This window comes from Octodon degus, unplaced genomic scaffold (assembly GCF_000260255.1).
Source record: "Octodon degus isolate 3935 unplaced genomic scaffold, OctDeg1.0 scaffold00233, whole genome shotgun sequence".
NCBI lineage: Eukaryota > Metazoa > Chordata > Mammalia > Rodentia > Octodontidae > Octodon > Octodon degus.
In genome coordinates this window covers 1,419,957-1,434,813 of record NW_004524809.1, presented here as the reverse complement: position 1 = coordinate 1,434,813, position 14,857 = coordinate 1,419,957, and the positions used below count along the sequence as shown (strand labels likewise).

Here is a 14,857-nt window from a genome sequence, read left to right as displayed (position 1 = left end):
ACATTAAAAAAAATATGGGCAGAAGTAATAGCAGAAAACTTCCCAAATATGAGGAAACAATCTGACATTCAGGTAACTGAAGCATGCAGAACGCCAAGGAACCTCAACCCAATGAAAAACAAACACACCGAGACATATAAAAAATAAAAATCTGTTTGCAGACAGGTATGACAGGCCAGAGGAGACAAAGCAAAAAATTGGGGCATAGAGAGGTCTCACGTGCCAAGGGTCACGTGAGAGTGGTTGAGGACATTTCATGAGAGTCCTATTTGACAAGTGAGACTCTGAGAAGGGCATTTTCTGTATTTGTATTGCCTGGTTCTTCTAGCTCACTGAGTAGGTTTTAGGCACCAAACAGGGCTAAGCTTTAAGGCAGTTTCTGTTGTCTTGTGACCTATATAGGATTTTTCTCTTAACTGTGGCCTAAGGTCCTCTGATTCTGGGGCCAAAAGAAATCCCTTGAGATGAAATAATTCAAGGCCTTCATTGTACACGTGGGGCAGGCCCACTCCAGGTCTGCAGTTAGCTACAGAAGGAGGATGTAAATGTGCTGAGCTCAGCCAGTGCCCTTCACACCATGCTGCCCGCTCCCTTAGCATAAGTCACCCTAGTACTGCCAGAGCAGAGAGCAGTCCCCCCTTCCCTGACCTTTCTGAACTGGAGTTCTACATGCAGCATTTTTGGTCCCTTGGCAGACTGAGGCAGGATGATCATGAGTACCACATCAGCCTGGGCAACTTAGCGAGATGACACAACACGACACAACAAAACACAAGTTATTAAGTGCTGTGATGACTTAAAAGTGAAGTTGAAATCAGTGATTCCTTAGTACAGTGCAGTTGGTCTGGCAGGTACAACCTGTTAGGATTTTATTGGGGCACTTGGAAAAAGGTGTTCCTTGTGGAAAGGTGGCAGCAGGTGGTAGTGGGGCCAGCAGGGCTCAGGGAGGATGATTAGTTAGCTCAGAGGAAGTCCTGGGGTGGGATCTTGCTCTGGTTCTCTTGCTGTCACAGGTGTCCTTCAGGTCATTCTCTTGCCCTTCCTCCCAAGAGGAACCCAGGGTTATAATGCCTGATGTGTTGAGAAAGCACAGAGGGAAGGAAAGGGAACTTGGCAGGTGCTGCACCGCGGTTCTGCATGGACCCTCAGGTCTGTGTGCCCAGACGCTATCTTTCCTCTCTCACTGCCCCCATGGTCCCTTCCTGGGATGCTCACATATGGGCCCAGAGGAACTGACCAGTTCTGTCATCCACTCAGTAGATTTGCTAGGTGTTGGGGATGGAAAAGTGAATCTGCCGGACCAGCCTGAATTTCTCCATTCTTGGTTATTGTTCTCTTCCTGTTGGCATTTTTCTAATATCAAGAATTTCTTATGGTTGTTATACATATTTAATGTTGTGGTGTTTTCTTTTTATTTCCTTCCATTTTAAAGTGCATTTTATAATTTATCATGCCTGAAAATGATGCCATAATGTGTGATATATCAAAACACAATTGCCAAATAATCAGTTACCAGACAGGAAACCCAGAGGGTGCAGTGAGCCCTCCTTAAGCAAGCACTCCTTTTCTCTAAGTCTCCAGGGAGCTGGCTCTGAGATGAGAGAGTGCCCAAGAATCCCAGGGGATGTTCACAGCGCTCGCGGGGGTGGAGGAGTGTGCCTTCAGCACTTCCAGGAGCTTCTTACTCAGGCGGTCTCTGAGGGCTTCACTTGCAGAACTGTTGCACACTGTTAAGCAGGGGTTTGCAAACTGGCTGTGCATTGTAACCACCAGGGGGTGTTTTAAAATAAGGCAGGCAAGTGGGGCAGGGGCGCAGCTCAGTGGTAGAGGCTTGCCTAGGGCATGCAGGCCCTAAGTTCCATCCTGAGCACCAAACCAAAACAACAAAATGAAGCAAATCTTGGTGTTAAACCTTATCTGATTAATCATAATCTCTGGCGTGGGTGAAGATAGCAGTGTGTTTTAAGGCCCCGAGGTGCTGCCCAAATGCACCCCAACTAGGGTACAGAAAGGAGCTGCGCTTCTGAAAGTTGCCAGGCAGGGGTGTTTGGTACAGTGCAGACTAGAGCAGCAGATGGGGGAGGAGGCCTGAGACTTCTGTCCTGAATGTCAGGTTGGGAAGAGCTGGAGGCTCACATCCAGCAGGCCCCTTGGGATGCAGGTGCTACTAGTTTGTGGACCCTCTTTTAAGGAGCCTGGGGGGGGCATAGTGCCAATCCAGAGTTTTTGAGGTAATGAAAATAGCCCCAAACATTTTTTTTTCCTTTTGTCTACAAGACCACCCTCTGTAATAGCTCCTAAATGAGGCCTGAGGACCGGCCCAGCTGCATCAGAGCTGGTCCAGATCTTACTGCAGACACAGATTGCTGGGGAAGGGAGCAGGGTGAGCATTCATGGGCATTTGGGATGCTGTTGCCACACTGCACACAGGCAGGGCTCCACAGGCCTGGTTTTGCTTTGTTCTGCCCCCACCTGGGAATAGGTGCAGCTAGTTTCTCCTGATCGGATAGAAGAGCTGCAGCCTGCAGGGGTTGGGTCATTTGTCTGGGCACTTGAGGACTGAGAGCAGCATTTGGTATGTGTGTGAGCTTGTTCTTAAAAGATCCCCAATGCTGACAATGTTCTGTCTCCCTGTGGAGATCTCAAATGAAGGTATTGTGTATTTCCTGAAGAGAAAACCGTAGAGATGAACCCTCTGTATGAAACCTGAATCTATTTGCATTTAAGACATGGAAATGTACCTAGACAGAAAAATCTTCAGTTTTAAGAATAAGAACATTTTATATAATGGAAAATAAAAAAAGAAAACCAAAATAACTTTTTGAGACAGTGTCTCACTTTGTAGTTAAGGCTGGCTTTCAACTATGTAGTCTAGTCTAGTCTCAAACTTGGAGTGGTCCTCCTTCCTCAGCCTCCCAAGTGCTGGGATTGTACACTTGCACACTGGGCTAGCAAATATTTTTAAAGCCTTTCTTTGAAAGAATACAATAATTATCTGATAATATGCATCTTAATACACAGATGAAGACTAATGAATTTTCCTCCAAAAGGAAGCACAATGTTTGGTACCCTTACTAACATTTACTGACATGGAAAAAGTTTACAATATAGTGAGAGATAAAAAGCAGTATTTATAGTATGGTCCCATTTTTGTTTAAAAAATTGTAACAAAATACATATATTCAACAAATAAAATTATGAGTGGTTATACATAAGATATTAATAGTGGTTTTGTTAACCAGTGTTGATATGATGGGGTTACGATATTCTTTACCTTTTTTCACCCTAGTCCTAAATATTTTTTTTATTGTATCATTACAAATTTTATTCTGAAACACATCTTTGTGTTTTTGTTTGTTGTTTTAAAAAAATTCCCATTTTATGAACTGGTTTGGTCAATCAACTACAACACTTTCTAGCAGACATACAGTAAAAATGGCATGGATCAGAATTGCCTGATCTTTCCCGATTTCTCGACCTCCTCCACCTCCACTGCCGCTGCTGCCTTCACCAAGACTGGTCTGTAGACCAGGAGCACTGGTCCGTGGACCAGGACCTTGACCCATGCTTTTTTTGGTGGGACCAGGGATTGAGCTCAGCCCCGTATGCTTGCCAGGGAATCACTTATTCCACTGAGGCATCTCCCCGGCCCTTGACCCATGCTTCTTGCGGCATCACCCATACAGATCTCGCTGCAGCTCTGTGGAAATCGGCTTCAGGTGCATGAAGTTGCAGAAGCCTCCTCGTGTGCACTCCCCCATTTCATACAGCAGGATTCCCTGAAGTCGGTCACGGGCGAGAGCTCAGCATGGGTTGGCTGTCCGTTAGACCAGCGGTTATTCAGGTCAATCACAGCCTTCTCTGCATCCTCCTCATGGCAAAATTTGACCTCCACATTCTCCACAAGGTGTTCTCCCAGGTTGTCGCAGACATTCATCTCCTCCACTTCTCCATACTTCTCCTCCATCTCTGTAAAGCCCTCCTCAAAGAACTCATTATAGTGTTCCTGCATCTCCACATCACTCATGGCACAGCACAAACTGTCAGCAGACTTGAAGAGTTTTGAGGGTTATAGTGAATGTTCAAGAGGGCAGTGGTCGGGCTAAGGGTTAGTTTATTGTGCAACCAAGAGCCCCTGTCTCCATGACAACATGCTCCAATTTTGAAATAAAACAAGCAGTTGACTGTCTTTTTCAGTGCCGAAGATGGAGGCCAAATACTGCGCCATTTCCCACGCTGTGGTTGCTGACACAGCCGACGCCTGTGGGAGATGTTACTGGATCCCTAGTCCTAAATATTACTTAAGCTCCTACTTTGTGAATGACACTATCCCAAGCATTGTGGGAAGTACATAGGAAATGTCTGGGCTGATTCCTTCTTATAAAACCAAGTAGATCTACATGCAACAAAAATATATTGGCTGCATTGTCATTTAACCCACCCTGTGCCTGTGAAGGAAACTTGTGGGATAATTGGTGTTTGGGCTCAGCCTTCTCTCCATACTCCCTTCCTTTTGCCCTTCCATTCATCAACCCCCACACACATCCACCCACCAGTCCATCCATTCAACTGCCCATCCATCCATCCTACCCACTCACCTGTGTTTTCATTGTTGAACAAGCACTCACTAAAGTACTTCCTGCATGTGTGTGAACTTAATCACAGAAGGATGGTACTTTAATGGTACCATGGTGCCTTTGTCAAAAGTAAGAATCCATTGCTTTTAATGCCTCATTTAACTACTGTTTTTGTAGTAGCATCCTCTTCGTGTTCCAGGATACATTCAAGAACACCATGCTGTATTTTCTTGTGACATCTTCATCTGTTTCTCATGGCTTTGACGGTTCTGTAGAGGGCTGGTGGTAATTCTTGTAGAGCATCCATGAATTTATTTTCTTGTGATTAGATTATGGATATGGGGTTTTGGACAGAATATACTGGGGGAGAAGACAAGGGTGTCTTTGGTGATGTTTAGTTGATCAGTGGGTGCATGTAGAGTTGGGCAGTTTTCACCCCTGTAAAGTGAGTCCCCAAATCCAACCAATCTCTAGAAGGGAAAGGACTGAGTCCCTCTCTTACAGTGGGCAGTCTTTAGTCTGATTTGCAAGCCTTTAAACATGACTTGTTTCTTAATTTTCATCTATTTATTGATTCCCTTGTATCTATGTGGATGTTTTTATTATACTTCGGGTTCTAACCCTCTACCACATTATTTATTTCATTGCTCTGATTGCTACAGTCTTGGCTGTGGAACACTCTTCATCTGGCTACTCTGTTCATGCTTTTGACCTTTGTTTTTGAGCACTTGCTTATTTTCTGGTACTAGGTGTTCCAGGTTCATCTTGTGTTTTCTCTTCCCAATCCTAGAATTAGCCACAGATCACTGGTGCCTTGATTCTTTTTACTGGAGGGTGGTATTTAGAAATCAAGATCTGGGTGTTTGTGATCTTTTGAGAGAAAAGAGACCAGAAAACCCCACAATATCTTTTATTATGTACAAAGATCTGTGGAAGCCAGGAAGGCAGAGTAACTCCCATCACCAAGAGACATCCTTGCTGAAGAGATAGTACCCAAGTCAGGTAGGGTTTTTTCCTCTGAGGGAGGCCGGAAGAGGGGAGAGAACATGTCAGCCATACCAGGGCACCTGGCTTGTGATTTGAATGCAGCATAGATGTGCAGTGGCAGTGGTCCTCTTTAACTTTTCTCATCACTGCTGAGTGAGTGATTTTCACAGCCCCTGTCTCTTTACAAGAGGATTTCCTCTGCCTATGACCTTACAGAGGAGCCTCCCTCTCTCCATGTCCTTCTTCTGAGTGGACCTTGATCCTGTTCTCTGCCAGATCCAGTGCCGGGCGCAGGGGCTGATGCCTGCCATCAGGAAGTTCTGTTGTCTGGTGTGAGGTCCTTCAGCTCTCCTCTTTTCCCTTCAGCACTCCACCAGGTGGCTGTCTTAATTTGGCATGCTTTGCAGGACAGAATAAAGCAGCGGGTGGGAAGTGGGAGCAATGTCTGTGCTGTGACCCTGACCTGCTGTTTGACTAACTCAGAAAGCCTTCTCTGTTCACAGATAACAGTCGGTGTCTATGACCCCTGTAACCTAGCCCAGTACCCTGGATGGCCTTTGAGGAATTTTTTGGTCCTAGCAGCCCACAGATGGTATTTACAAGTGTGTGTATGTGTGTGTGTCTCTCTCTGTCCATGCCTATGTGTTTTTAACTGTGTCTTGTCTGTTGTCTGTCCCTGTGTTTTTGGTTTCATTACTGGCATGGAAACCAAAAAGTAAATCAATAAATCAGCCATAACCTAGTTTCCCTTCATGGTGAATTCTTAATCAGGTCTGCTAGGGAGAAAGGGTGTTTTAGACTATGGGAGGAAGGGTAGCCAGTGGCCCTAAAGCTGAAATCCATCAGCTCTCCCTGCAGACTGTGTGCTTTCAGGGAGGGATTTCCTGTTGCTTCCACCCTTGATTTTTTTTTCTAATTCTAAAGAATTAAGACAGGGTAGCTAAAAGCCAGTTGACACCTGAGGAGATGTGAATACCATCTTCATCAGTCATGAAGAAGGCAGTGTTACAACCGTAATGAGATGCTACTGCTTGTCCATCAGAGTGACCCTGCCAAGAATAACTGCAGACATGGGGCTTAGGGACCCTGACACAGCTGCAAAAATGTTTGGCAGCATCTACCAAACTTAAAAATACTGTGGCTAAGCAGTGACACACAGTGTGTCATGACACAAGCAAAACCCTTCCAGAATGTTTACAGCAGTGTTACGCTTATTGACCCCACACTGAAAAGAAGCTCCTGTACATCAGTAGTTGGGTAGAAAGTAGAGTTTACTCTACTTACTGAAAGAATACACATCACTTCATTCCATTTACATAAACACCGAAGGAGGTGAGGCTATGGGAAGAGTTAGAGGTGGGCAAATAGTTCCTTTGGAGAGGGGTATGTAGTGACTGGGACAGGCATGTGACAAGGCTCTTTATACTTAGGGTTAGTGCTCTCCTCCTTAGGCTTACTTGGCTTAGGAGAAGGTATTTACTCAGGCACAGAAAGGGAGATAATTCAGACTGTCCCTGAGGGAGGAAGGGGCAGGGGAGGGCCCAGGTCTCATAGGTGCTTTGATAAGGTCCTGGGAGTACTTTCCCCTGAGCTTGAAAGCCTCATTTGTCACAATTGTTTCTCCGCAGTGTGAGTAGAATGTAAAATTCACCTAGAAGGAAATTCAGCCAACTCGGCATCCAGCTCCAAATAGTGGGACAAGGGATGCTTATGTGGGTCTATTCATTTTTGTTTTTCTCTTCCCCTCCCCTCCCCTCCCCACTCCCCCTCCTCCCTCTCCCTTTTCCCCTTCCTCTTGCCCCTTCTTCCTCTCCTCCCCTTCCCCCCTTCCCTTCCCTTCCTTTTCTTTTTGGTACTGGGAATCAAACTCAGGACCTTGTACTTCCTAGGCAGGCATTTATGCTGCTGAGCTTTCTCTCCAGCATGTGTGGATCTATTCAGAATCTCTTTGGCTAAGGCCATACTGAGGGTGTCCAAGAGAAGGAATTGAAATGCCCTGAATTCTCTGCAGCTGTTTTGTGAAGCTTTTATTGGACTGTTTCTTTTCTTCCTTATAAATGTATAGTAATACCTGTACAACTTGCTTTGTGACAGGAGCAGCAGCTTCCAGTCCATTGAAGTCATTTGCTTCCGTGATCGCACCATGCAGGGGGTGAGAGACATTGCGCACAGCATCATCTTTGAAGTGAGGCTTCCAGAAGTGACCTTCAGCCCAGGTAATGCACTGGTCTCTGAGGATTTAGGAGCTCTCAGCCAGCAGGAGCTGGGTTAGGATGGCTTCCTCCATCCTTCACCATAACTTCTGTCTCGCTGCCTGGGCAAACTTCTCTTTGGAGCAGAGTTGTGCCCTGACATCTAGCTGAATCAAAGACAGGTGTTGGCACCTTCTGAAGTCTTCTTTAGGTAGTTTTTTCAATCTTGAGGGTCTTTTTTTTTTTTGAGGTGAGGAACAAGGTCTCCCTATGTATTTTAGACTGGCCTTGCACTCACTGTAGCCCAGGCTAGTTTTGAACTCTTGTTATCCTCCTGTCTCAGCCTCCCAAGTACTGGGATTATGGATGTGTTCTATCATACCAGCAACCCGGAGGGTTTTTTCCCTTAGTCTTCATTTTTATTTTTGTTTCACACAAATCTTTACTTTTGTTCTTTCTTAAAGGAAGATTGAAGTATTAATGCACTTACATATTTGTTATACACTTAAAGCTGTGTGTGATCTTGTTTCCCATATAGTAGACCAGTCACCAGAAGTGCCATTTCTCCTGCCACATTTCCTGTCTGTGTTTGATCCTGTGACCGATGTTACAAAGCGGGAAAGTCAGACTGGAGATATTTACACATCAATGTGTATTGTATGTACATGGGTACATACTTACATTTTTATGTACGCCATAAAAATTGAACACATACTCATTTGAGGAGAATAAGGACGTAAACTGGGTGTGGCATCACATGCTTATAATCCCAGCACTTGTGAGGCTGAGGCAGGAGGTTCACTGTGAGTTTGAGGCCAGCCTGGGGTACATAGTAGCTTCAAAACCAGCCTGAATTACATAGCAAGACCCTGTCTTAAGAACACCAAAATAAAAAAAAGAGAAGGGGCTGGCTCAACGGATGAAAGTGCCTGCTTAGGCAAGTTTAGGCAAGCACAGGGACCACGGTTCAGTCCCCCACACCACATGCTGTACCAGCCCTGCTCCCAAGGCTGCCTGAGCCAGCCAGAGTCCTAGCATGGTAATCCCAGAGCTGGGAAGGCTGAAAGCAGGAAGATCACCACGAGTCCGAGCTGCATAGTGAGACCCTGCAACAACGAAATACATTAAAAAAAAAAAAAAAAAAAAAGAAGAAGAAGAAAAGAAAGAAAAAGAGAAGGGCATAATGCCTATACTTACCTTAAGAAGTGTTGCTTTTTTTAATGGTACCAGAGGTGAACCCAGGGCCTTGCATTGGGCCACGTTCCCTAGTGCCTCCCTCCTTTTAATTTTGAGGTAACTATGGCCTAGCAAAGTTTCTCCCGCTGGGTAGAAATTTGAGATCCTCTTGCCTCAGCCTCCCAGAGAGCTGGGAGCACAGGTGTATGCCACCATACCTCCCTTATTATCTCATATGAGAACTCTGTGTGCTGTGTTAAAAAAAGAGCTTAATGTCTAGCATATTATATATAGGTACTCCATCAGTGTTTTGTGAATTTCCCATCTCCCTGTTTATAATGCACTATTTGTACCTCTTTCCAGTCACTCCACATGATGATGGGACTCAGGCCTTACGGAGCACCTCATGTGGGCTGTTGGATTTGCTCCTCGCAACTTCCCCATATTCCCAGCATGTTACTTTCTTCAGTCCATGGGTGTGTGTGTGTGTGTGTTGGGGAATGGTAGAGATGCCCCATCTCTTCTGAGATATATTTTCTAGAGCGCAGAAATCAGAGGCTTCAGTTGTGACTGGCAAAGATGTTTTCAACAGATACCAGGGAGAGAGCAACAGCCTGCTTTACATGCTCAGTCACTGGAAGCTGTGTGCTGCTGTTTTAGTTCAGCACTTTCAGAAATCTGAGGCCTTAGAGTTTTCATTTGCTGTAGCACCCTCTTCTGGCCCATTGTAAAATAGCTTCTGTGTAACATTGCCTTAGATGCTTGTTTATCTAATACCACAATTTAAAGATTATTTAGGAAATTGATGTGAGAGTTAAGTAACACAAAGTATCAGCCAAGTACGGGGTCCTAGCTATAATTCCAGCTACTGGGAGGCTGAGATGGGAGGGTCATAAGTTTGAGGCCAGCTTGGGCAGTTTCATAAGATCCTGTATCAAAAGGGCTGGAAGTATAGCTTGGGTTCTCTGTATTTATTGTTTAGGAAAGACAGTTGTTATTTTTCCTATTAGCTGCAGATACAACCTTATTATAAGCAAAACATTGTAGATACTCTCTATCCCTGGGCTTCAGGAATACACAGGAGTATGTTCAAGTGCTGTGCCATGCTGTAAATCAGTGTCTCCAGTGATATACCACCATGTTGTGGCGTCCCATAGTCAAGTCACCTGGTGCCACTGTAGCCCCTCACTCTATATAAGTATAGGCTGTGATGTTTACACAATGGTGAAATCAGCCAGCACTGATGGTGAAATCAGCCCACTGCTGACTGATGCATGACAGCATTTTCAGGTGTCCACAGTTGTAGTGGCAGTAGTCTAAGTGGCTTTCTCGTAGATGACTACGATATAGCTTTTGCCTGGTGTGCACAAGGACCTGGGTTCCATTCCAACACTCCAGAGACAGAAACTTCAACTTTAAATATCCTTGTCTCCTCTTGCTCCCTGTGATGCACCTGGCCTGCTTCATAGAGTGGAGACACATCCAGGCCTGGCCACTGGTGGAAGGCACAGTGGGCACTGCTGAGGGTGGTGGGTCCCTTCTGACGCCTGTCCCTAGGATTTTCTTCCTTGCTCCTGGGTAGAAGAGGGCAGTACCTCCTTTCTCCTGAAGTTGTCATCTCATTGGTTTGGGGCATGTGTTATGGGTCTAAATGATGTGTAGGGATATTTGTTAAATCAAATTATTATTTTCATATATAGTCATTTTCATTGTTGATAAGCTTCAGATATATCTATCTTAGAAATACATATAGCCTCATGAATATGGAGGGATTTATTTTGGTTTTGTCCTATAATTAGTCTTATCTGACTAATTATAGGACAAGAGAATTTTGCAATGATAAAATCGAGCACCATTCCCTGGCTGCTTTAGGAGGTTGAGTTGGTGCTTGAGGTGTGGTGGAAGCAGAGTCAGAAAGCCAGATAGGTTGGGAAACACAAAGCCGAGGGAGATGAAGCAGTTTCTTCCTGCAAGCTTCAGAGGTCTCCTTTTCCTCACTGTAAAGTGAGTCTCCAGATGCATGTAGATGGCACTGGGGACTAGGTAGAGAGTACAGATATAAGTATGAAGCATTGCCCAAGGTTCTGTTTTTTATTTCTATTTGGTTTTTGATACAGAGTCTCACTTTGTATTTCAGACTGGCCTTCAACTCACTGTGTAGCCCAGGCTGGCCTCAAACTCATGATGATTCTCTTGCCTCAGTCTCCCAGGTATAGGCATTACAGGCATGCACCATCATGCTCAGCTTCCCAAGGCTCTTTATCTTGGAGTAAGACATATTTTGGGAACTGCTCAAATTGGAATTCTAGGGTCTCCCATGGCAGGAGAGAAGAGATAAGTCAGGAAGAGGGTTACTGAGCAACTAAGGACGAGCTTAAAGGAAGAAGCAGTATGTAGTGGGACAGTCATCTTCACAAGGATCTTTTTGCACATGGATGTTGAGAGGCTTGAACAGATACAATACACTGAACTGAGAGGTTCAGATCCCAGTAGGAACAGCAGAATCTGTGCCAAGGTAGGTCTTACTCAGGTGGGGCGCCTTTTCCTGGTTTGTCTCTGAGCTACATGTAGTCAGAGAGGAAGCAGACACACCCTGGGCGCGGGAGGAGGGCTGTCTCCAAGGCATTCGATGGTCTCATAAGCAGGATTCCTAGTGTCAAGCAGGATGATGAAGCAGCTGTGGCCAGCTCCTGGAGTTCAGGCCTGTTGGCCTTTAGAAAGACTCAGAGGAAAGGAGAAATGGGACATGGACTGCTATGAATGTTCACCTTTCTGAAGCAAGTTTGCTATGTGACATCTCTAAATTTTTCCCTTTGTTATTTAAATTTAGTGTTTTGTTTGCCTTAAGATTGCCCTAAAGCTGTTGGATGGGAAAAAAACCAGAAGGGAGGCATGGGTCCAAGGATGGTAAACCTCAGCGAATGTATGGATCCGAAGAGGTGAGTGTCTCAGTCATGTTCTTACTCACCAAGCATGGTCCCTAGCTCCTGCGCCAGGAAGGAGAAAGCTTTTTGTTTGCAATTAGTCAGCTCCAAGGCAGCCAGGCATGATGAACAGGGGTGAGAGGAGCTGCTCACAGCATGGTACTGGGAAAGCAGAGAGCAAAAGGAGGAGCTGGGGAGGGAAGGCAGCCCTTCTGGTCACACCGCAGGGATACCTTCTTCTGACCAGGCCCCATCTCCTAACAGCAAGTCAGTAAAAGCCCTGTATTTCAGGTACCTCCCCAAATCCCCACCTGTGATTATAAGAGGCTTTCGATATCTAGACACAACCACAACAGCAACCATCTCTGGCTGGTCTTCCTTGGAGAGGAAGGAGTGTTGTCACACTGATGAGCACCATTGATCCCCACTGCTGAGTTTGGGTTTGGCTGTGAGAGTTGACCTTCGGGTGCAGGTCTTGAAGGGCGCACAATTTGTCTGTGCAGAACAGATGTTCTGATTTTGTCTTAGCTTCAAGGACTTGAGCTAGGACTTAGCCACAGATACTGGTTCTAGGTGTTTTTTGACCCCTTATTCATTGACTTTTGGCTTCAGCCCATTGGCCTGACTCAGAGGACATCATAGGAGGAACTTGTGGAAACCAGTGTCATGTTAAGTGGATGAGAAAAACACTTCTTTAGGGAGTTCTGGAAGGCATTTCTGTCTTCAGTATGCAGGGTTCGCTTCTGACCAGGATGTGTTTCTCACATTAGACATAGGAGTTGTCACTCACTCAGCTTTCTTTTTCACCTTGGCTGTCAGAGGTCGTATATCTGCCCATCAGGAGACTGGTCCTCCTTGTGGTCCAGGAAGTTTATATTTATAATCCCATCAAATTAATTCCAATCTACCACTCCTAGTACAACCCATGGTATAAATAAAGACATAGTAATATATCCAAAATGGTGGAGGAATCAAGGGGGTTCTAAGATCTGGCTAAGGTGATGGTTAACAAGAACAAAAGGCCTTGACCCAGGACCAAACCAGATTTTATTATTTGTGAAGAAGGGAGTGTGGCTTAAGGATGAGTGACTCTGAGCATGGCAGGCAATGCATGAGTGCCGTGAGCTGGGCTAGTCTGCATAACACAATGGAAGTAGTATGTTTCAGTTCTGATGTGTAATCTTTCAAGCCCTGGGAAGTCATAGACTCATCTTGAGGTGATTCTAGCTGACATGTGGAGCACTGCTGTTCATCCCGCCTCGTTCTGGTTCACACATCCTTCTGGGAAGGATGGGAAGAGACATTGCCTGTTGTCTTGCTTCAAAGACTGCCATCAGCACCTCAGCTGGACCCATGCATTGCTTAAAGCCAATTAAAGGGATAAGGAAAAGTCTTAGGCAGCTCTGTACATATCAATACATGGAAATAGGGTCAGGTTCAGCCAAAATGGAGATAATTGCTTTTTCTTCAAGGAGAGTCATCCAGGTGGTCCTCCATACTGCACTGTGGCAGTCCAGCCCCCCCCCCCTTTTTTTTTTTTTTTTTGAGGAACCAGGGATTGAACTCAGGTGCTTGCACTTGCCAGGGAAGTGCTTATTCCACTGAGCCATTTCCTTGGCCCCACCAGCTCCTTTTCCCCAGGCTCTGTCCTGTTTTCCCTTGATCACAGTTCTCTGATTCTTGGGCTGGGGAGATAGCTCAGCAGTCTGAGTGCCTGCCTGGCAAATGCAAGAACCCAGCTTCATATCACCACTGAGATAGGAGGATCACTGTGAGTCCGAGCTGCGTGGTGAGACCCTGTATCAAATAAAACACACACACACACACACACACACACACACACACACACACAATCCCCCAATTCTTTAGTTTGTGTTTTTCTCTCATGGCTGCTTTTTATCCTTTAGGACAGGATCAGGCACAGATGAGCAGATGCCTGAACTAACCCATCCCTCCTTTCCCAGGCTAGCTGAGTCGTCGGTGGATCTGAACCTCAAACTCATGTGTTGGAGGCTGGTCCCAACACTGGACCTGGACAAGGTTGTGTCAGCCAAGTGCCTGCTGCTGGGAGCCGGCACCCTGGGCTGTAACGTGGCCCGGACGCTGATGGTGCGTGTCTAGGGGTGCAGGTGGGCATTCGCCTCACTCCCACATTTCCAGCTTGCCTTTCTTTCTTCTCTTATCAGTGTCTTTTCTTCTTTTGTTTTGATATTTGGATTCTAATTTTTTTTGTCTTAATTTTTACTTCTCTTTCTTGCCCTACTTTAAAAATCCTATTTTATTAGTGCCTACTTGTGGCACATAATGACCATGTGCATCATGGGGAGTTGGTCCACACACACAGCACATCTCAGTTCTCTTTCTATGGTCTCTGTTATGAACCATGTGAGAGACTTTTTCATGCTTTTTCCCAGATTTGATAGTATCAACATTTTTAGGTCTTTGTGAATCTAGGCTGCCAACCTTTTTATCATTTAACTTTAAATTTGTTTGGGGAGTATAAATCTTTATTTTTTCATGAAGAATATTGTTTCTTTTATTCATATTTTTTGGTTTGTGTTTCTTTCATGGATTTATAGTTGTATTTTACATGTATAGTAACCTTTTCTTACATAATATGGAAATATTTTCTCAATTTATTCAAAGTACTGTTATCCATATAAAAGTTTTTTTATGTTTTTAAATGTGTAGTCTTTTTCCATATGCTTCACAGAACTCTTCATTTTATGGTTATGTGCTTATCAATTTAGAATTCATTTTTATCACATGAGAGAAATAAAATCAACAAAAAATCAAACAAAAATCTATTATATTAATAGATTTAATAAGTCTAACAAAAATCAATTATATTAATGGCATTTATTCAAGAAGCTAAGTCTAGCTGAGTCTGGTGGTACATACCTGCAATCCCAGGACCGTGGAGGCTGAGGCAGGAAGGTTGTAGATTTGAGACCCTCCTATGCAATTTAGTGAGAGATGGCCTTAAACTACACATATAAAA

General features: G+C 44.8%; 1 protein-coding gene and 1 pseudogene across 4 annotated transcripts in view; one reads left to right on the top strand and one right to left on the bottom strand.

Moving 5' to 3' along the window:
* The window catches only part of Atg7 (autophagy related 7), a 293,132-nt gene that overhangs the window by 48,620 nt on the left and 229,655 nt on the right, over positions 1–14,857 (top strand). For all 4 annotated transcript variants that reach the window (XM_023705916.1, XM_023705915.1, XM_023705914.1 and 1 more), the window contains exons 8-11: positions 6,068–6,156; positions 7,659–7,780; positions 11,781–11,871; positions 13,821–13,965. In XM_023705916.1, coding sequence (XP_023561684.1) covers positions 6,068–6,156; positions 7,659–7,780; positions 11,781–11,871; positions 13,821–13,965 — 447 coding nt within the window. The remainder of the gene's footprint in view (positions 1–6,067; positions 6,157–7,658; positions 7,781–11,780; positions 11,872–13,820; positions 13,966–14,857) is intronic.
* On the bottom strand, positions 3,675–4,228 carry LOC105740923 (annotated as a pseudogene).